The 22,648-nt window shown below is 38.8% G+C and overlaps 1 protein-coding gene across 5 annotated transcripts; it reads right to left on the bottom strand.

Moving 5' to 3' along the window:
• Nucleotides 1-747: 747 nt before the first annotated feature.
• Nucleotides 748-22,119, bottom strand: BNIP3L (BCL2 interacting protein 3 like). Of its 5 annotated transcripts, none has more exons than XM_032389086.1 (6): nucleotides 21,922-22,119; nucleotides 14,863-15,046; nucleotides 10,458-10,530; nucleotides 5,607-5,710; nucleotides 5,324-5,473; nucleotides 748-3,558 (listed from the first exon to the last, which is right to left on the bottom strand). In XM_032389086.1, exons 1-6 carry the CDS (start codon nucleotides 22,019-22,021, stop codon nucleotides 3,510-3,512), a joined length of 660 nt encoding a protein of 219 aa, XP_032244977.1. In that variant the 5' UTR covers nucleotides 22,022-22,119; the 3' UTR covers nucleotides 748-3,509. The 5 variants fall into 5 exon arrangements, with proteins under 5 accessions (XP_032244977.1, XP_032244978.1, XP_032244979.1 ...); XM_032389087.1 differs by having other exon boundaries at nucleotides 21,958-22,119; XM_032389088.1 differs by lacking the exon at nucleotides 21,922-22,119 and adding an exon at nucleotides 18,650-20,820.
• Nucleotides 22,120-22,648: the final 529 nt, after the last annotated feature.

The raw sequence follows: 22,648 nt of genomic DNA, 5'->3' as shown, positions 1-22,648 counted from the left end.
CCTCTTCCTCTCTAAATCATCTTCTTACCACTGACTTTGGTTTTCCCTCAGATCTTCATATCCACCCTGGCCCACCTGTCCCAGCCCTGGGGTTATCCCTTGGGCAGGCCTTTACCTAAAGAATCAGCTGATCTTCTTGCCTCTGGTACTCTTCTTTCTCCTCACTCTTTCAGGACCATCCACAACTTCAATCTTGAGTCATTTCCCTGCATGTAACCCCTCAAAGGCATCCCACTAACTGTATAAATAAGTTTAACTCCCAGAAGAGCATATAAATCTCAACTTGGTGCAACACTAAACTATACTTTCAATTTCCTCTCTACCCATCCTGTTTTCCAGCCACAATGACCTTCCAGTTCTTCCTAGAATGTATTTTTCACATGTCAGTTTCTGCCATTCCTTTACAGGCACACTCGTGATTCCCTTTTGTGCTTGTTGAACACTTACTCAATACATCACCTCTTCTGTAAAAAATACCCTGATGCCATCTAGCAGAAGAGAAGTTCTGAATGCTCTGGCCCCATCATACTTCATACACACTTCTCCGATAAGTAATATTTTGTGGTGACGGTCTCCCCACGAGGGAACTCAGGTCAGGAATAGCATTCGTTCCCATGCACTTGGCACACTGTAGGCCCTGGAGTATTTGAGGAACTTAGTGATGGAAAACTTCTGTGTAGACAGGTGAGGCTTCATCTCTAAACTCCCACGCCACGCACATGACATAAAATGATATGCTGACAGAAGAAGTTTTGTGAGAGCTTTAATGGCACAAAATGTTTATAGCTACAAGTTATACATGTCTTGTAAACTGTATATAATGATACAAAGTGCTAACTAAATAGATGAAGAATGCATAATCACTTTGGCTCAGTTAATTCCAATAATTTCAACAACTGGTTCACTTAAAAATTCATCCGACTGGCTAAGTCTTCAATTTTCACTTTTTAGAGTAGTAAATATTTTTACTGCAAAGTAACTTGTTGCACTTTTCAATGTGCAAGTTTGTGCAGTTTTGCTCATGATTCTATTTACAAGTAGTTTTAGCCAGTTTTCATCAATCAAGAAAAATGAAGCCTGCCTTTTCGTCCCCAAATTGTAAACAGGTATAAAGCTTTTTAAACATTAATCTTAAAATGTCAACTGTTAATTGTCGAAGTCTCCCTTCCAATCATGCAATCGGTTTCTGTTCAACACAAATCTGGGTAGGAGCATAAACATGTATTCCATATGTTAGGGCTATCAATAAATACTGCATGATTTCATCTTAGGAGAAGTTTTACTGTGATCATGTATTCATGTTTTAGGTAATAGTCCAAAATTTCACAGATATTTTAAGAAAAAGGACAGAACTAAATTTATTTCCAATGTTGAAAAAAATCATAAATATACCCAAGTTCAACCACACTACTTACTGACAGAATTGCTACTGAGTTTCAAAAGAGGGCAATGTGTTACCTGTAAAAAAGCTGCTCTTATTTTAAGGTTGATTTTACTTTCCCCTGCCAGGATATCAATTGTAATGCGAGTTGCATATTGTAGCAGTTTAACAGTTTAGTGCTTTCAACTTTATCAGCCTTTCCAATTTTACTCAGGCTTTTCAAAATCAGCGGGCCGTCAGATTCACTTTCTTTCCAAAGAAATCCAAATATGAACACTTGAAATAAATAGGTTACAGAAGGCAAATCAAGTGTTACCAGGTTTGAGAATAAGATAGAAACAAGGTATAACAAAAAGATACCCAAAATTATTTAGGCATCAAGTGCTAGAAAGAAAACAATTCAGAAAACTATTTTGGATATATCATCTTTCTTAAAGATAACCAGCTATATTCCTGAAAAAAGATAGTCAGAAATTAACTTTTTTTGTTTAATCTGTAGGTTACTTTCCATTATAACATGTCCATTTTACAAAACTTGATGTGAAAGACAAGAGAGTTAGTTTCTGCAAACTGGCAAATCTGGCTGCCAGTGTTCTTATCCAAGGCAAACCTGATGCACTTTATTTAATGAATAGATGGCCAGTTTTAAAATTAACAATGAGAAGTTCTCTAAATAGTCAATAGTAATGTCTATATCATAAACAGTAATTATTTATATATAAAACATATAATAGTATCCCCTTCAGAGTCATGCTAGGTGTTCCAAAATCCAATAAATCTACTTGGAGTAACCGGTAATCCTGCTGCTTTCTAACAGTTTGGTCCTAAAGCTTCACATTTTAGAAACGAACAAACAAAACAGAAACAGTCTATCACTGAAGGAAGCTGCTGAGCGCTCGGGAACCGCAGGAGTCGAGCACGACTGAAAAGATGGCCCCGGGAGAACATGACCACTGCCCGCACAGTCTCGGGCACCACCTTGGGAGGCTTGTGCAGGTAAACATTAAAAAGGGAGAGATCCAAAGAAAAAAAATGGCATCTTTTCAGAACTTTGTCAACTGTTCCCACAACCCAAGTCTGGTTTTCAAAGTTGCACAAGTGCTTGGAATCACTCTGAAATAATTATCTTCAGAGTTTAAAGGCTTCAGAGTATAAGGGGCGCTTCCTAGAACAAGAAGCCTGTATTTATACCACAAATTGGAACTCATTCCAAAGCCCCTTCTGAGAAAAGAATTAAAAACAAAAAAACAAAACCAAAACTTAAAGTCATGAAAAATTCACATGCAGCTAAAGCTAATAAACGTAAAAACACTAAACACACATAAATCCCCAAAGCAATTTCATATATTTCTAGGCCTGAGACGTTCCTTAGGAGAAATAAAGATTCTACACCATAGAAAAGACAGCATTACAACATACTAGTATTAAAATCTGCTGATGTAGTTTAGTTCTTATTCTACTTCATACCCATCACTTACGTAGCCGGCCTCCTATAAATTAAAAGGCGCCATTAGGAGGCTGTTTAGACAAAACGTGGCTCCAAAGCTTGTTTAAAATAATTTTTTATTGCCCAGGATATTTTTTTTCTTGTGTCTTGTTTTTTTTTTTGCTTGTTTTCTTTTTAAATAACTATAAATTCAAGCTTAGGGAAGTTTGCTTTGCCTTGAAAAAACAAAACAAAACAAAACAAAAAGCTGTTCTATCATTTGCTAACCTGATCTCATTTGAAGAGAGAGATGGTAGTTATCTTGCAAGAGTAAAATTTATACCATGAATGATGCAGGTCTAAGTCTGGTGGCACTAAAAGGAGACGATAGCATTGTTGACAAAATTATAATCTGCTGGTGGCATCTGCGGAAAAGAAGCCCTTGCAAATTTCTAAATAACAGTAAACTCTGTTAGGAAATTCTAAAGTGTCTTACAGGCCAAAAAGGGAATGAGGTTAGTAAAATGCCTCAACAGAGTTTGAATAAAATACTGGGTTTGAGAGTTACTGGAACTTGGATGTAAAAATAGGGTGGTAGGCTGGGTCATGCTTACAATGGTCTCAAGTTCAAATAAACTACTGTGACAATACACCACTTCACAGGTCACACGCTTCTCCGCTTCTCCGGGGCTGTTCTTCCCTTCAGTAGGTGCTGGCAGAAGGTGTGCTCAGTCGCTTCCCAATATAGATGCTGAAAGGAAACAGAGTACATCGGGTCTCAACCATGTCAACAGCTGCACACCCACTGGCCACGGGCCAAACTGCACCTGACAACTCCATGTTGTAGAAGACTCTGAAGGTGGATGTGCACAGCTAACACACTGAAATCACTGCTGACTTACTTAAAACTAGTCACCAGCCAGCCAAACTGGTTTTAGGTAATTATGTTTACTCATCAGGCAGGACTGGACAGCACAGGGGCAGTGATCACACGAAGTAAAATCAGAGAGAATAGATCCCTCCAAAGAACAAAGCACAGCCAACTTCCTTTGACATGTTCCCTTAGAGTAGGCAGAAAGTTCTACTGATATTTCACACACAAAATACAGTAACATGCCAAATTACAAAGCTGCCAGGGCTTTATAGTGGGCTCTTAACTCTTCAGGATTAAGGCCTAACATTACTTTTCCGTGCCAAGCAAGTATTTTACCATTAAATAACGTAAGCACAAGGGCAGTTAAGGAAAACAGGAAGCTAGTCCCACCCCGCCGTGTAATAAAACCAACTTTCTCAAATCCTCTTTTCCCCACACACATCTATAACAATAGTTACACTTACACCAGCAAGCGAGACAATCTGAAGACTCATGAAAGGAAAAGCTATTGGAAGGTATAAAAACCAAGTCCTTGAGGGCAAATGAACTACTGTGCAGTCAATACTGGAGGGGAATTTAAATTCCTCCCCTGCCTGCCCTCACACCAACCCCATTCAACACCCACACACTCCCTTCCTCCACAAACCCCTTCCATCCATTCTGCTATTTGTGATCGCAGCCTTCGCCATCACAAAAACAGATCAAGCACCCAGAAAGACAAAAGAAGTCTATGGAAAAGTCATGTGTATGGTTCCATGTTTATGACTGTAAGTAAATCTCTTACCCATATGCTGAGCTCCTTACAGGGGAGATAAGGGGTCACAGAGCTTTTGTATATTATATAGAGAAAATGATTCTTTGCACATGCTTAAAGAGAATAACAGATAGGTCTTAAAAAAAAACACTAGTGTTTAACTCTTAAAATCTTTCAAAAATGGATTTCCTCAACTGTTCCATCAAGACAAAAAAAAAAAAGAATTTTTTAAAAGACATTCCTGAAAAATTCATCAGTTATAGGTAAATATAGGGCCAACTTTAGAAGAATAAATGAAAATGCTACAAGGAAAAAAAACAGGATCCTGAACCAACCTACCAGTTTCACTCAAGGCCTATTCAATAAAATGGTGTATTTTCCCATCTGGGGGAAAAAAAAATGTTCAAATCAACCCCAAATTTAAACACTTACAGGTTAGTTTACTTTAAAACTTAGCTAATCTTGATGAATCACTAAATTCTATCCCTGAAACTAATAATACACTGTATGCTAACTAAATTGAACTTAAATTAAAAATAAATAAATAATAAATAAATAAAAACTTCGCTAATCTTGAGTAATTCATAAACAAGAACAAAATGCAAAAGGGAAGATTAAGCATAGAAGAGCCCACTTAAAGATGACCACTGAGAGGATTAACATGAACAACTTATTTTCAAATAAGAAAAATAAAACTCCACTACTAAAAATGCTTGCCAGTGTACCAACAGTGTATCAGCTTCAATAATTCTTTTAAGCTCTCCCTATTTGCACTGAAACATTAAAAGCAAAACAAATACAAACTGTTTCATGCCTATTTCTTACGTCTGGAAATACAACAGGGGATGAAATGAAGGGAAAACCCATTAGGAGTTCACCAGTACTTACCCTAGGCCCAAAGCCAAAACATGAGAGAGGAAGAGAGACGGAATGAACACCTTAAGGAATTCTGCGGAGAAAATACCCCCTTTCTTCATGGCCCCACTTTTCCTCATGCTTAAAGAGACGGAGCGTTTGGGGTGTCTGAAGTGGAACTCCCTGAGGGAATAAAGGCAGAGGCAGGGGTCAGAAACGCACTTGCTGAGAACATCCTGGGAGCGAGCAGGTCCGCTGCCCATGAGCAGGAGCGGCGTCTGCCATGTCCCCTGAGAAGACACGTGCAAGGACTTACTTAGGTGGAATGTTTTCAGGTCTACTGGACCAGTCGGACACCCAGTCGACGCTTTTCTTTGAAGCATCGACTTCTTTCTCTCCTTCTGGAACTTCTTCTTCCGACTGTGAAGAAGAATTACAACTTTAAAAAAGAAAAAAAGGAAGCCCAATTGTTCCTACTACAAAAGACAAATCTAGACAGAAAATATGTGAAAACTCTAAGGTTGTGTCCATCAGCAATTTTTACGTAAGAAACATGCCAGTTTTCTAAAAAGGCTGACCCAATGATCTGAGATCAGGGCATTTCATATCTTAAAAAGAACCTGACCGGGCCTCACTGTTGTTCTATCTAAGCGTAGGATGTGAACCTGAAAAAAGTGCACTTCAGGCTGTAATGCTCACTAAAATGTGGAGAGGATTAATAACTGTTGCATCTGGGTGATACTTATACCAAGGCCCACTGCAACATTCTCTTTACTTCTGTTCACACTTAAAATTTTTCATTATTAAAAATAAAAAAAAAACTCCAGAAGTATATGCTAACCAATATAAAGTGATGAGAAAACAAGTGGGAGATGTGATGAGAAAATAAATAATAATAGTATTTATTAATCATTTATCAAGAGACAAGCATCATTCTAAGCACGTTACATGCATTAATAATTTTTACCTGGCAACAACCCCATAAAACAGGAATTATCAATATTCCGTTTTACAGATGAGGAAATGAAGACATAAATTCAGTAAGTGCCTGAGGTTCTGTAAGTAGTAAGAGACAGGGCCAGTATTTAAACTGGGTAAACTGTCTCTCGAGTCCCCAACTCCTAAGCATTAGGTTTTACTTCCTGGAAGGAGATTCCATCTTTTTGACAAATCACTATCTAAACATTTCCCAAGGTTTATTCAAAACTACTTAAGCCAAAAGTTTTTTGGAATCATTTATTTTATACTTAGAATTTGACATATTTTGCATCAGGTAAATGAAAACGAAGTCCTTTTTCTTACTAATGATAACCTACAGTTTCAGGCCAAGAACAAGCAAAATTCCCAATAGCTTCCCTTTCACGAGAACCCACAGGAATGAGATAGTCCTAAAAATGACAGCAATATTCACTCGGCTTTAAGGAATGTGATGCTAGGACCTCAAACCCAAGGGTCTCAAAGCAAAGAACTGTTTTGATTTGTTACTTTGTTTGAACAGGATTCACTCTTTGACCAAAGCTTTCACTCTTTTCGGTAGATAGCTATGAAATGCAGAGCTTGATCTATATCACGTGTTTCTTTTTGACAGGCTAGTTCTCTATGAACTAAGTGCCCCAGGAAGGTAATTCAAAGAGTAAAAGGGGCTACCCTATCTCTAGAGACTAACAAACTGAAAGTAAAATCCCTGTGGATTTTTGCTACTCTGGTAGTATCATTCTTATTTAGTTCTGCTGGACTTGGCAAATTCCACTGAATGACACAATGTAGCCTTTAGGATTAAGCTTTTTCCATTGGGTATTGAGATTACTCAGAATCATGAGTTGGCTCTTTGTGGAATAAATCTGAAAACATCTTAAATCAAAAACAGTAAGTTGTTACAATTTACTTATAGATCAGTTTGTGTACACACAATATCTGACGATACCCAACACACTGCATGTCACTTCTGCTTACAGCTTCCAACTCTGGTCTCATGTGTCTCTCCTTAAAACTGCTCAAAGACTGAGGTTTAAATTTGTGAACAAGGTAATATTTTCTACTTTCAAAGAGAATTAAAATGTAGTAAAATTTTATGGCTTAATTTACTTTAAGATGATGTCATTTTCTCTCAGTTGAGTGAAGCAAAGTTATCTTTGGACTACTAGTAAAAACAAATTTCCCAAATAAGTTTATAATGCTTACCTTAAGAACCAAGAATCCTATGCTATCCTCATTTACTACTGCTGTGTGCTTCCCTTTATTAATCTTAAATTTGCCAGTTTCAGGTTTTAAATTACCTTCCAATCCTTGGAAAAATGCACTTAATATGGTAAAAATGTACTTAATCTAATTAAATAAGATTCATGCTTTTACCTCAATCAAAAACCTTCTCTGATTATTTTAGCCTGTCCTCATGGGCAAGTCCTTTACCTTCAAAGCACTTACATTTTCCCTCCCTGGCCCATGTCAAGTTCTCTAGTTCTCTACGTGCGGCTATTGAACCTCACAGAATGGGGTCCATAAACCCCAGTTTTAAAAGAGGGGAAAGGGAGGGCATTTTCGGTCTGCATCAGTGATACAGGGATACCCAACACGGTGCTGGCCCCCCTCAGTCCCAGAAACACACTGCAAAAATGACTTCAGGAGACTTCCACAGTCTATTTGCTGCCATAAAACAGAGACTCTTGAGGACTACGGTCATAAAAGTGTAGTCTGAATGATCCTTTTCCTAAATGCATTACACCTTAGGCTTCCTCATACCCTAACTCACCGGGCACGTCTTAGTTCATCCTCACGACCTTGTGAGCTCTCCGGCAATCAATCCTGTGCATGGACTTATTTTAGAAGAAGGCACAGGGGCCGCAGGCTCAGACAGCCCTGGTTTCAATCCTGGCTCGATCACCCACTGGCTTTGTGATCTTAGATTAGTAATTTAATGAAGACAAAGCCCCACTTCTCCCATTTGTTCTCAGGGCTAATATCACCTCTTTCACTAGACTGAGAACATTGAAAGTGGGAAAAATCTTTTTTAAAAATAAATTTAGCACCCAGAATATTTTAATATATATTATTGTCTTTCCTTCCTTCTCCCAGAAAAGGCTGAAAACATTCTATATTCTTCATATAGACACATATAAAAATGTTTGATAAGAGCAAGTCCCATAACATAGTCCTGTGGTAAATGCTTCTATTTGCTAATCCTAAGCTCACTTCTCGTTCATGAAAAAAATCCACCCTCCCAAAACCTAGTTATTAATTTTTAAATGATCATTTCTGCAATTTTAAAAAAGCAATGTAATAGGCTTTTTGAAAGTTTAAATAAATCATACCTACTGATTTCTCTTTTATTAAAAGTCTTACTCTAAAAGAACATATTTTCTTAAGGGATTTAAAACTGCTTTTCCAAAGATGTAACGATGTTTAAATGGACTGCTCTGATTGTTAATGTGGCTTACCCAACAACGTTGACGATAACTAATGTTCCTTTAGGTACTGGTTTCTGAATTGGGACCACAGTAGCAATACTTCCATAATCTGACACAGAAGCCAAAAATGTTACATTTTCTCTCCTGAATTTCACAAATTCCTCTGGAATTCTAGGATGAACTCAGTCAGCTCTACAATTGCATTTCAATTCAATTATCAGTTAAGGCTAATTGTACACTGCCACTCCATGAATCGAGACAGCACTTATCAGAGTGTTCTATTACGTTGTTAGATAGATTATTAGGAGGGAAAAGTATGTGTGGAGGGGGAGGGAGGTCTAAGATCAAATAAGCTTGGGAAACACTTGGTTTAAACAAACAGATTCTTCTACTGCAGGAATTGTCAGAGCCTTTAATGTGCTACTATGTGCTGTGACTACTGGGGGCGGGGGGGAGTGGGGTGGAGAGAGCCCAGAGACTGTATTATTTCCACTTAACTTGACTTCAGAACTATCTTATGGAGCTTCGCATTGAGCAAATGTTCCTCGAAACACATTCTGTAAAATGCTAACCTAGATTTTCAAATTGTCAATATGAATTGAGGACATCTTCCTCAGAAAAGACTACAGCAAAGAATTAATTTCATTTCTCTTCCTTGGGATTCCTTAGTACACTTTTGTCATGGAAACTACATATTTTCTTCTTCATTAGTTATAGCTTATGCACATGGCAAAACCAAAATACATTAGCCAGCAATTCAACAACTGCAGTTAGAACATCTCTGTACATGAGAGCCTTCTTCATAATATAAAGCTCATAAAATAAATTTATATCCGATCTGTAGATTTTCTAGGTTTTAGAGAACAGCACAAACAGAATATGGAAAAAGCAGGGAGAAACTGTGAAGCCTTCTGAAACAGAAAGAATACTGGGTGGACCCAACATATCATGCACAATATTTCTAGTGCAAAAGGGGAATAGGACATTATACAGGGAGAACCCCATAAAGCAAAGTTTCTGTCTGAATGCATTTAAACATTCCTTCCACAAATACTCTGCTAGCCCATGAACACGGTAGAAAAAGACAATGGTTCTGGTCCTCATAAATTTGCACTCTAGCACTTTTAGGCGAGTTGACACATCAATACAGTCAAGGGCCAGCTATGAGCATTTTAAATCGTTAATAACAATTACTTACTTATTGTAAATTTCAGAATATTAATCGTTGTATGCTTTCAATACTACAGCCATCTATTTTACTGACAATGTCAACTCCTAGTGAACTACATTTACCTTCTTTAGTTTAAGGAACCCTGCAAAATTTAGATGAATTTTATCTCTAGCTGTTGAAATTCGTCTCAAAAGTCACTGCTTTGATGTCAGATGCAGAAAAAGTTTTCACGCCTGGTTCTACAACTTTCCTTTTCATTCATTTTGTGACCTCAAATAAAACCTCTATCTCAGCTTTCTATTTAGAAACTCAAGAAACTAGCCTGGAATACTGGAATGATACATTACAGACAAGAATTTTCCGATTCTGTTAGAGTGAGAGGAACCCAAAGTCTCAGCTGCAAAGGCATATAACGAGGGCTGTATCATCCTAAGTAAATTCCAAAATCAGAAACTGAAGAACTTATACCAGCTTCCAACTACTTTTTAAAGTCTTCTTATTCTTTAATACATTTTAGCAAAATATATTTAGAATTCGCATTCCTAATTATTTACCGTACATCAGAAAAACAAGCACACACACACGCACACACCTGAGAGCTATGGTCCCTGCTGGTGTGCATCTCCACATCAAACATAATCTGCCCATCTTCTTGTGGGGAAGGGCTGGAAGAGAAAGAATTTAGCCATTAGTTTTAATTCTCATTTTGTCAAGTAAATTAACCTCCACTGGAAATTAGAAAATTAAGTCACAGTAGTATGGCTCTGAAAAAGGGGCAAATCAAAAAGTATTATCTTGACCCCAAAGAACAAATGAAATTGAGCACTCTTATTCCCAAAATGTTCTGGAATTTTGTGATGGTGACGAATTCCTTTGCAAGGATAAATTTTCTCATTTTTATTCTTTTTCCAATAAAGGTACAAAGATCTTCAAATTCAGAAACTTAATTTCGGGTTCTTTTTCTCAAAGTTCTTTCATCATTAAATAATACATCACCAGTGATTTTCAAAGCGTGAAAGCAGTTTTCAGAGTCTAGTTGGTTCCCAGCCTCCTGAGGAGCTTCCCGGGTGTAATCCGAAACCGGCCCCCACACGGGAGGGCAAGGAGAGGGAAAGAGGCAGGCCACTCCAGCGTGGTAGGTGGCAGCTTTAAACGGCAAGGGAATTTACAGATGAGGCTTGTCTTGGCGTGACAGTAAGGTGAGCAGATGGCACCGCCTGCCACATCTTACAAGTTTATACGGAGGTCTTAACTGGGTTTAGTCACGGATACCATTCAAACAGTCTCAACGCCACATTTCCGTCTCAAAGCTGTATTCCTGAGGCAGCTTCTGGGAGCCAGGAAGGCAAGCAGAACGCACATTCCAGGACGGGGAGGGAATGAAGAGCCTCCAATTGCCCAAGTCCAGCTCCAGGGTCAAACTGCGGTCACGTCTTCTCGAACACCTCCCCCAACACGCTTTCAAAGGGTCTTCAAGGTTAAAATTGTTTTCATGATACTATTATGATTTATTTGCCTTTTTTATTCTTATTCTGTCATGTCTATCATTCTTATTCTGTGTATTGTGAAATTTTCCAAAGGCTACATGATGTGTTTTATCACTACAAACCGAATGCAAAAGCAAATGAGAATCCAGCTGTTTTCTATTAAGCCAGATAAGAAAGAGATTTGCAAAAATGTAAAATCAATGCCACTATTTCTTACTAATTTTTTTTTGGTTATGAAAAAGTTATTTTTCATTTTAAAAAGTCACTCATACTGAAATGTAATGGGTTTATTATTGTTGAACGAATACATATTTTTAAATTTCTTTCAATTTCTAATATAGTTAAATATCAATATATATAACTCCCATCAACAAAAGATCTTTGGGGATCCTAGTAATTTTTAGGAATGTAAAGGAGTATAGAGACCAGAACCACCATTCTACTTATTTCAGAAATTATTTGCTTTGAGATATTTCAAAGTGAATTATATAAGCATATATATGAATACAGAACCTTCAATGAAAAGTACAAAATATATTCCCAGAAACAAAAATTTACAGATAAACTTTTAGACAAAAACACATGATCATGAACTATACTTGATATGATAGATGAAAACAACCTGGTAAGTTCTATTCTTAACTTTATCAATGATTCCTTGTGTAACCACAGCAGGTCACTAGATTTTCCACTACACACCCCACCCCACCAAATCTAAACTGAAGTAGGGATGAAAACGCTCCAGGCTTATCCTGTTCAAAGGAGTAGATGTTATCTGTTAAAGCTACCAAGAGCACGTGTACAATGTTAACATACAGAGATGCTTTTGAACTAGAAATCTCAGCCTAGAGCACAGGAACCAGGTGGAAGGAGGCACTCTTGTTGTCCTCAGTTTACTGTCATTATGCTCACATAACACTGTTGCGTTCACAGCCAGAGAGATCAAGTTAAGGGTCAGCCTCACAGAGCCAGGAGCAGGTCAAGGCAGCAGAATGACATAGGCAAGAACCCTACAGAAGCACTGCTCTATTTCTACACTCTATCACTGCACCAATCTCACTTAGAAGAATACTAAACGTTTCACTGGTAAACGGTTTACTATTTCTAATAATATGGAATGCATCAGAGCTTCAATCCTGGCTTATATTAGAATTAGCCAGGGAGCTTTTAAAATATCCTCACATCTCTACCCCGTCCCTGACGACAGAATATGAACCTCTAGGGATGTGGCCTGTGCACTGGTATTTTTAAAAGCTCCCTGGGTGTATCTAGTGTGTAGGTTGAGAACTCCTGCAATAGGGTAAAACGCAATACAAAACACAAAGGGGTTATCTTCTAGTAACCACTACAGTGACAAAAATGTATCTCTGGAATAATTTTTAAATTGAAAATATGGTTTACCCTTGAACAATGCAGGGTTTAACCCTGCACAGTTAAAAATCTGTGTATAACTTCTGACTCCCCCCAAACTTAATTACTAATAAACCACTTTTGACAAGAAGCCTTACGGATAGTCAATTTACACATATCTTGTATGTTATAGGTTTTATGTAGTGTATTCCTACAATAAAGTAGGCTAGAGGAAAAAAATGTTAAAGAAACTCCTAAGGAAGAGAAACTACATTTATAGTACTGTACTGGATTTATGGGAAAAAATCCACATGGCTGTGTAGTTCAGACCCATGTTGTTCAAGGGTCACTGTATATATAAATTAGTTCTGGGATGAACATCCAACAGTCCTAAAATGTTTCTACCTACAAAAAACACTTCTCAATGACTTCAAATATAGAGATGCATGGCAACTCAAATGACATGAATTTTGAAGACGTTTTAAAATGTCAAGGTGTGTTGGCACAGGAGAGTATTACTGAGCTAGAGTTGCAGGCCTTCTCTGAAAGATGACCAGGAACCCAGAGCCTAAAGATACAGAAGCTGAGGGATAGGATAGTGTTCAAAAGCACATGCCACGCCTTGCTTCACGTGTTTAGAAACCTAACTTAAACGTGATCACAGGAAGGTAAATTCATATTCGATCACAAGTATAACTACAACCACAAGTGAAATAAGATGACCAGAAAAGCAAGCAGGTGACTTTTTCGCTGCTCAGTGACAACAGCAAGTGAACAACAGGTTAAGAGACACACTGATACCAATGATCAAGGGTGATGTACTTGAATGTATAGTAAAAGTCCTATAAACAGGCCCAGAACAAGCAGAAAACTTCAGAAACCCATTACGAGTCCCATAATATAAATGTAACAGAATATAAACTTCATTCTGAAAGACAGACGAATGCTGTTGCAACTGGAATCAATGGCAAGCTGCTCAGCAAAGAGCCATCTGCTCTGCTTCTGCTTTTAACCACAGCCATCCCAGGCTCCTGAGAAGCACAGGGACACGGGCAGAGATGAGACAGGGTGGTGGGGGCGCACAGTGTGCCAGAGCCAGCAAACCAGGCTCTGCTACCTTGGTAACATCAGTGGATTATAAGATATGCAGGAACCTCAAACATGACTGAACTCCTCTTTCTCCTTTGAAACTTTTTCTGACAAATAAAATATGCTATATATACAATTTTTACAACGTACAAAAATATTCAGAAGAAAAAGATCCATAATTCCACCCCTTAGAGATTATCACTTTTATTTTTAGTATACATTTTAAGTGTTTCCTTAGTCTTTGCCTTGTGCATCTGCATCTTCTACATGACTAATGTCAATTAACTCTTAATTAACCAAAAGATCATCCAGTATCCCATAATGCTAACAGTGTGGCTGTCACCAGTCTAAGAAGTGGCAGGTATACCACCCAGCCCTCTGGAAAAAAGCAAAGCTTACACTGCAAAATAAACGAACAACTCGGTTTCATTCCACTCATACGTATCACTGTATCCTTACTCTTTCACCAAAAGCAGCCCTTCATCAGTGGAATTACTCTCCCCAAGGCAAATGTAGAAAAATGAGGTCTGAAATAAAAGTTCCTCTGAAGAAACAGAATGGTCTTCCAAATTAACTATCTTTGCAGACCCTGGTTGGTGTTTCCAACCATGCAAATACCACTATAACTTAAATCAACCTGCAGTTTCTAGGACCCAAATGTTTACTGAGTGTCTACTACGCACCAGCACCATGACTGTCAAGGGTACAAAAGAGATGAAACATGATCCCTGCCTTTTGGAGCCTCATAGTCTAGAAGGGGGGACAGATATGTAACCGGCAGAATATAATCTGTGAAACAGGACACAAAGGAAAATGGGAGAAAGTTTAATACTACAAGTAAACATTTATGCCATTGACTTTTAAACTGATAAACATCAAAAAAAATGATACAATCTGAATAAGGAAATTGATTTAATCTAGGGAAAAACACCAGGCACTCAAGTATTTGTCAATTAGCCATCTGATTTAAATACACAATCAGGAGTCACATTTTGTAAAAGAAAATGAAAGCAGATTTATTTTTTCTAATGGGAATTAACCTTGTAACCCATCTGTATGGATCTCACTTACCTGTCACAGTGAGAGCTGGCTCTTGAACTACTCTGTCCTGATTCATGTTGTGCATCCAAAAGAATCTTCTCCATGTCTCCATTGTGGATAGAGGATGAGGAAGGTACATGTTCTAGCCCCCCATTTTTCCCATTGCCATTATCATTGCCATTGCTGCTGTTCATGGGTAGCTCCACCCAGGAACCTGTTGGACAAGTCAGATAGCTTAAGTTAACCACAGCAGAACCAAACTCTGTCATGTGCACACAGATGTGAATGTGGTGAATTCTGATAAGAATTCGGTCTTGCCTCAAAGCAAATGCAAGAGTATTCTGAAGAAAATAAATAAGGAGCAATAGAAGTCTAAAAATACATATAGTTCCTGTTCCTGAAGTAGCTCACGCAATCAACCAATTTAGAAGAAGCTGGAACTCTACAACTAGTATCTTAGAAAATGTGTCTTTCAGCCAATTTTCTCTCTAGTTAAAGCTTAGTTTATAGATGATAAGCACTTCACTGAAAACTTTGAGATTGCTTTTCAGAAAATAAATGGCTACTTTATTACTACTTATCTTTAATATTTTAATTATATATGTTTAACATAATATATATATGTATTTTTTCCCACTACTACAGCTATTTAGTTGTATCCTCCCCACAGATAAAATAAACCTATGGCTTAGAAACTTCTTAAAAGTCATCTAAATAAGTTAACAACTGTCCTAATTAGCACAATTAGAAGCTCCTAGAAAACTTAAATCCAATCATAAAATTTTCAATTTGTGTACAAATGTGCAGCATAAAATTAATGCACCTAGCTCTTAATTAAATCCAGTGATAATACTAAAAAAAAATCTGAAAAAAGCTTTCTCTCTACCCCACAAATTAGTTTCTTCCTTTCCTTTATACCTCACCCCTTTTTATCCTCTCCCCTATGCACTAACCATACCTTGTGGATTTGTCCTTTCTTCTCTCCCACGACTTCCCTATCTCCTAGGGTTTCACTAAGCCTTGTTGGTTTTGGGGAGAAACTGCATCTGTACAGGAGACACTGAGGTTTTCTCAGGCCAACAGTCAAAGAGGGTGGAGCCACAGGAAAGGGGATGTGGCCCTGGTAATCTAGATAGCTCTTGAAAATATTTATTTATTGGCTCAATGAGTTTGCTGAACACATTAAGGTGCTTTAATTTTAATAAGAATTGATAACAGTAGCCAATAGACCAACTTCACAACAAAAAGAAACACGGGTGAATTCTTCCTAATTTCCATTCTGTATAACAAATTTTGTTTTAGAAAATATAACCAAGCAGGTTGATAGGGCCGTTCCTCCAAACTCTCAGCAGAACATTAGAGTTCTGTGGCCAATCTTCCATCAGTAAATCAGAAAAACCACCAAATGAGGCTCAAACCTTAAAATGCACTCTCAGTGAGGTGAGGACTATTCTAAATCCAAAGTGAACTCAACATCATCCTTACATGAAGGAAAAGCTCAAAGGCAGACCTGGCTAGAAATCTGACTCCACCACCTACTCTCTGCCTGTCTTTCTGAGCTTAGGTATTCTCATTTGTAAAACGGAGATATAAAAATACAGACCCCTACGTCTCAAAGTTGCTCTGAGGATTAAACACAGGACATAGGTAAAGTGCCCAGTAGGGGGGAGATGTTCAGCTATCCACTAGTTAAAAGAGCTTGTTATTTGTCAAGTACTTAGAACAGTGTTTGCTAAATAAAAACGAAGTTACCCTTTCCTTCCTTTCCCTCTAAGGCGGTCCCAGTGGGTGTCACAGTCCCCTAACCACCACCAAATCTTGGGGCCTGTACTGCCTACAACACAGCTGTAGGACATCTCTGTGACCTCATTCTACAGACAAAAATGGACACAGACTAGACAGGACTCAAAATGGATTAACAAGTTCAACTAGCAAAGCTAAGACAGACTTTAACACTAAAGGTAATTTAATTAAATACTTGGAGTGCCTCCGGAGTATATAAGAAGTATGCCAAAAGCATCCCTAAATTTAGAGTTCTACAAAGTATTTTAACAGGAAAGAGACAGAAAAAAAGGTGTATGATAAATTTTTTTTCTAGTTTAACTGTTTTCTAGGACTGTCAAACTTATTTTAAGCCAACAGAATCAGTTCTTCTTGTACAGAAGCCCAAAGTGTAAAATAAACAAAAGACCTGAGCTGCTCTGATAGAAGAACTAAGGAACCAGGAGTTTCCCATGGGTCTCTGTGGAAGCCAGTCTTCCCTAAAATACAGTTAATGTTCACTTCAAGTAGCTGATCAAAGAGAAAACTGGCTGTAACAGTATCTTTTCCAGACCTTACTTTTTTGAAGGACTTCCAAACCAATATCTAAATTCTTCTTTCTGCATTAAAAATATATGAGTAATCATAACCTAGGAACTTGAGAAGACATAGCTGGAAAACCTCAGTAAAACCGATCTCTGTGACTGGCTTCACACCCAGCATAACTGAAGTCATTTCTACTTAAGGCAGACAATATTTATCTGGCATATATTACTAGGGTGGTTAAGAGCACAGACTGAAGGCAGACTCCCACTCTACCACTTACATCTGTTACACCCTAGACAGGTTACTTAACCCCTTAACAGTTTTCTCATCTATAAACTGGGAATAAGAATTGTATCTACCTCACACGGTTGTTAGAAGGTATTTAATGAATAAAGCATGGAGAAAAATAAGGTCACTAGTACGTGGTAACTGCTATGTGCTAGCCATTATTATAATTATACCCTGTTATCTTTTTAAGAAATTTATTGCAAAAATGTGTTTCTTGAAAATAAACATAAAGTAAAAACACTTTTCCTCCCAATCTCCCATTCCTACTCCCAAAGACCACTTTTAAAAGGTTTGTATGTCAACTTCCAGAGCTTTTTCAATGAAATACAGTTGTTTTTTGCTCTTGTTTTTATAAAAAAAATTGAATTGTACTATAAATATTTTCCTGTAAGAAGCGTTGTTTTTTTTTTAAAGATTTTATCTATTTATTTGAGAGAGAGAGAGAGTGCAAGCATGAGCAGGGGAAAGGGCAGAGGGAGAGGGAAAAGCAGATTCCCCACCGAGCAGAGAGCCTGATGCAGGGCTCAATCCCAGGACCCTGAGATCCTGACTGGAGCCGAAGGTAGCCGCCTAACTGACTGAGCCACCCAGGCGCCCCTGTAAGAAGCATTTCTTACCTAACAACTTATAGATCTCTTTCAATGTCAATGTATATTACCTTATTTTATTCTTTTAAACAATTGCTTTGCATCTCATCATAAGTATATACCATACTTTAACCATTATCTAAATGTCAAGGTTAACCATTACCCAAATTGTTTCTAATATTATGTTATTACAATCAGGTCTTCAATAGACGATAATTTGACAATGTGCATTAAGACACCTAAAAAGGTAGATTTCCCTTAAAAGTTCTCTTCCAGATAGATCTATGGAAATAAACATTATTGCAGAAAAAGTTATGCACACAGATTATTAAAAGCTTCATCTTTTGACTAAGATGGGAAAAAAAATAAACTTGTCTTTCTCAATAGGTGGACTACACATGCTTTTCATTACCTAGTTCATTCCTGATTTACAGCCTCAGAATTTCTTGATGTTCTAACTCTACCAATTCTCACAAAGTCCCCTTCTACTTGGAAAGGAAACAAGACAAGATATGAGGATTGTGCTGGCCAAGCAATACAAAGTAGAAAAAAATCTGAGTGAATTCTCTTCCTGATAATCAAGCTTTAAAATTAAAAACTGCAGGCTCTCTCCGTTACATTAAAAGACTACTTACAAACTGAAAAGCGTTCTCTTATGCCAGACTCTACACATACACAATACATGAGATATTTTCTAGTTTAAGTCTTTGAGAATTGCTAAGAGATTCAGAATTGCTAAGAGAATCACACTTCTACATTTTGTAATATAGTACATCGTGAAGGTTGGTCCAGTAATTGGGATTATATTCATGACTGTATGCTGTATATACTCTTCATAGTTTTACAATCACTAGTTCAATCCTCTTGCAAGAAGGGGAGTGGGAGAGCTGAGGGGTAGAGGAAGGGAGAGAAGGAAGAAGAGTAGTTCTCATCTTTTTCCACAACTTTCCAAGGTCCCATGTATAACTCTTATCCGAACCAGGGGTAACACATTCCATTATGTCTTATGTTCTCTCCTCAAAGTCTTTATTTTATTTCAAATACTTGATGCTGGAATCCAGACCAAGAACAGTCACCAACATTCTTCTAAAAAAAAAAAAAAAGTTGGTCATTTTGCACAAGTGGATACTTACACATCAGTTACTTATGTATTCAAAACAGTATCATGAAGCAGTGAAGTTTCACATGCCATAGCCTTAAAAGCCTTCTCACCATACTGGGGAAGCAAGTACATCATGGTTGAAGATGTTTAAAAAAGAAAAAAAAAAAAAAAAGGCTGTACTTCCTACATTAAATAGTAACAAGAATTTTATTACTACCTTGATTTTCCTTATATTACCTACCAAATTATATAGCATAAATGTCCTATACAAATATTCTTAATTTGTTAGTTTTCTTAAGAATAAAACTGGACTGAAAACTGGAAAAATGTCATTTTAACTTTGCCAGCAGTTCAGATATTTATCCACTGATTTGTAAGGAAAATGAACAGTTCCCCTACGATGGTAAACTAAAAAAAAAAAAAAAAGTCAGAAAAAAGTTTCATTATTCCAAATATTTCAATAATTTGCTGTTAAAACTGTCTTGACCCCTGAACTGAAGAAAAATCCCAAACCACAGATAATCTGTACAATGAGTTCATCTCCTGTGTTTCATAGTTGTGCAACTTTACCCAACAAAGAACTTCAACTTATCAGCAATTTGGGTAGTATTAGATGTCTGAATAAGTTGTTTTGCCTAGTGCCCAAAAATCACTTGAAGGAATCAGTAAGGCTTCTTGTTTTGTTTAAACCACTGTTGTATAATGAACTGAAAACACAAAAGAATAAAAGGCAAGAGGGGAGAAATTAAATATGGCACTAGCTAAAAGGTTTTCAGTAACTTTTCAAAGCTCACCCTACTCAAAATAAAATACTTTCTATCTAGATTTCCCAAGGCCAACATTTTGATATCACACACAGAGTGTTCTTCCACTTCTGTTAAGAGCTAATACAAACGTAGCAGCAACTGATTGGCCGAAAACATCAAATACCTCACAGGTCTATCAGACACAGAGATAAACAATCACAGACAGCTCAACCCCATTTGTTCTTGTTTTTGTTAAATGGTGCGCAAAGGAAACTAAAATTCCTTTTTTTCCTGTGAAATCATGTATGCATACTAACCAAACAGCTAACTTGTAAGTACTGCAGGAAAACGGTGAGTACAATCAAGAAACAGTACACTAAAAAGCTAGATAGGCGGGTCACCTCTGTACATTAGGAAGAACAGCATACTGAGAGACTAGGAAACACAAATAACCAGGGGATTCTGGGCCACTAACGCGTCCTGAAAGGAACACTAGCTCATTTGAAAGTAAAAATCTCAGCTCTAGGTCCTAGCCTGCTGTGAACTTGGACAACACACTTTACTCTTGCTCTCTTTACCAGAAAATAAGAGAGTTACCTCTAAAGTCTCTTCCCATTCTAAAATTCCATGCTTCTAAGAGTATGCTAAAAACGGGTAAGCAGTGTTTTAAGTGCACATTAATACATGAAACAGATAACGTTTAAAGATACATAAATTAATCCTTTCTGTGGGAAATAACATATAAATCTTAAATTCCAGAACGTAAGACACTTGAGTTTCAAAAACTCAACATTTAAGAAAAATTTACCCATCAAAAGATGGAACAGCAGCAACAAGCAATGAAAATATCTTAAAATACTCAAATTCTATCCCCATCTTGTGGGAGGGGACAGGAACTCTTTTCCCTAAAATAATTTTTAGGCCATGTTGGAACACGTCCCTCTTATGAAAGAGATTGCAATGCCTTTGAATGTCATTTAAGCATCCAAATGATTTTCAAACGATTTCATCGGGCCATTTGCTAACTGTCCCAACTGCCTCTTTCAGGAGATCAATTACAGAAAGGTTAGGCAAGAACCTTTCCAAGAAGACTGAGCTTTCAAGACAACTGGGAAAAACCTTAGGACAAGAGGTCTGAGCACCAGAATGTTATGATAAGCAACTGTAGTTGGTCGTAACTCAAATACTGCACATTAACTTCCAAGCGCCCGACTGTATTCGTGTGGTTTTAATCCCGTTCCTGAACATTTATTGCCCCAGATTCCACAATTTATGCCATCTTGGATGGTTCAAGAGGCTGTTCACAAAAGGTTTTCAGGGCACACAACTCCATCGTTTCAAAAACAAAACCAAAAAACTCACTTGGGCCAACTCTCAAAAACAAACAAAAAAAAGTAGCATAGCCTCCTCACCCCCGATCCCCAACGTGAAACAAATAACCACTAAATTACCAAATGATTTTCCTGACCAGCCTGTGTGGTAACAAAGGAAGGGAACTGGAGGGCTCACATTCTGAGCCCTAAAGGAACGCCGACCCAGAAAGGTGGGGTCATCCGGGCCAGGCCCGAGCCCCGCCGCACACCTGACCTCCCGCGCGTCCCCCGGCCGCCCCCTCCCCTCGGCCCGCCGCCCGCGTCCATCCCCCGGCGTCCCCGCTGCACGTCCCCATCCCTGCCCACGTCCCCTCCGCCGCCCGCTCCGCCCACCCTGCTCCCCGCGCCCCAAGGCCCGCCCCCACCGCGCCCCGATTGGCTCCGCTCAGGGGCCCACCACAGGTGGGATCAGCTCGCCCCCCTTCTCCTCCCACCCACCTGCCCTCCCCAACTGCCAACCCAAGCGACCCCCTACCAAGACCCCAGGAGGGAGGGGAGACAGGGCTAGAGAAAGACAGGAGCAACTCCTCCTGACAGGTGACGGGAGCTGTCAGTCACCCGCACATCCTCAGCCTTGGCCAATGGGCTGCCTTCTCCTCCCGCCCCCCGCGCGGAGCTGGCGGCGGCGGCCGGAGCACCTCCTCCTCCCCCATCCTCTTCACCGAGCCCACCCGCCCACCACTCACTGTTGAGGCCGGCTGGCGGGGGCAAAGGCTGTTCACCTTCCTCGCAGTTGTTGTTGTTGTTGTGCGGGGGCGGCGGCTGCTCTACTAAATGAGACGACATTGTCAGGCGGCTGGAAGAGCTGCGGCCGCAGCAAGACCGCCTCTGATTCTCGGGCAGCAACACAACAAGCCGAGTCCCCCGCCCCCTTTTCTGCGCCTGCGCAGTCCCTCCCCCGCCCCTGACGTCAGGGCCCGCTCCGGCCACGTGATGACAACACAACAAGCGACGGGGCGGGGAGGGGGCGTTCCCAGGCGAGCTTCAGACCTGGAGACGCGGGAGTCACGCTGACACGCGCACCTGGAATGAATTCTTGCGTGTCATTTGTACCGGCCTGCTGGAGTGACTTATGCAGCTGGAACTGAGATAGAGGTTAGAGAGAAATGAGTAATGAGGAAGTGTTAAGGTGTTCATCTGTTGGCCCCCAAATCTGCACCAACATTGCTTTAGCCAATCCCTGAGCATTTCTTTTTCACTATCTACAAGGATTCATTTCTGTAATAGGTTTCATGGTGACACAAAGGAAGCAAAAACCCCGGCGCCTCCCTGTCATAAACCTAAAACAAAGCTGGCAATACATTAATACTCCAAACAGGGAACAATGTAAGGCAGGCCAGAATTTTTAGTTGTTAAAGATTTTTTAAAATTTTAAATTACAAATGTAACACGTGATCATTGTAAAAAATGGAA

The sequence above is a fragment of the Phoca vitulina genome, unplaced genomic scaffold (assembly GCF_004348235.1).
Source record: "Phoca vitulina isolate PV1807 unplaced genomic scaffold, GSC_HSeal_1.0 scaffold53, whole genome shotgun sequence".
Lineage (NCBI taxonomy): Eukaryota > Metazoa > Chordata > Mammalia > Carnivora > Phocidae > Phoca > Phoca vitulina.
The sequence above is the reverse complement of the archived record's forward strand: the minus strand, read 5'-3'. Positions and strand labels throughout refer to the sequence as shown.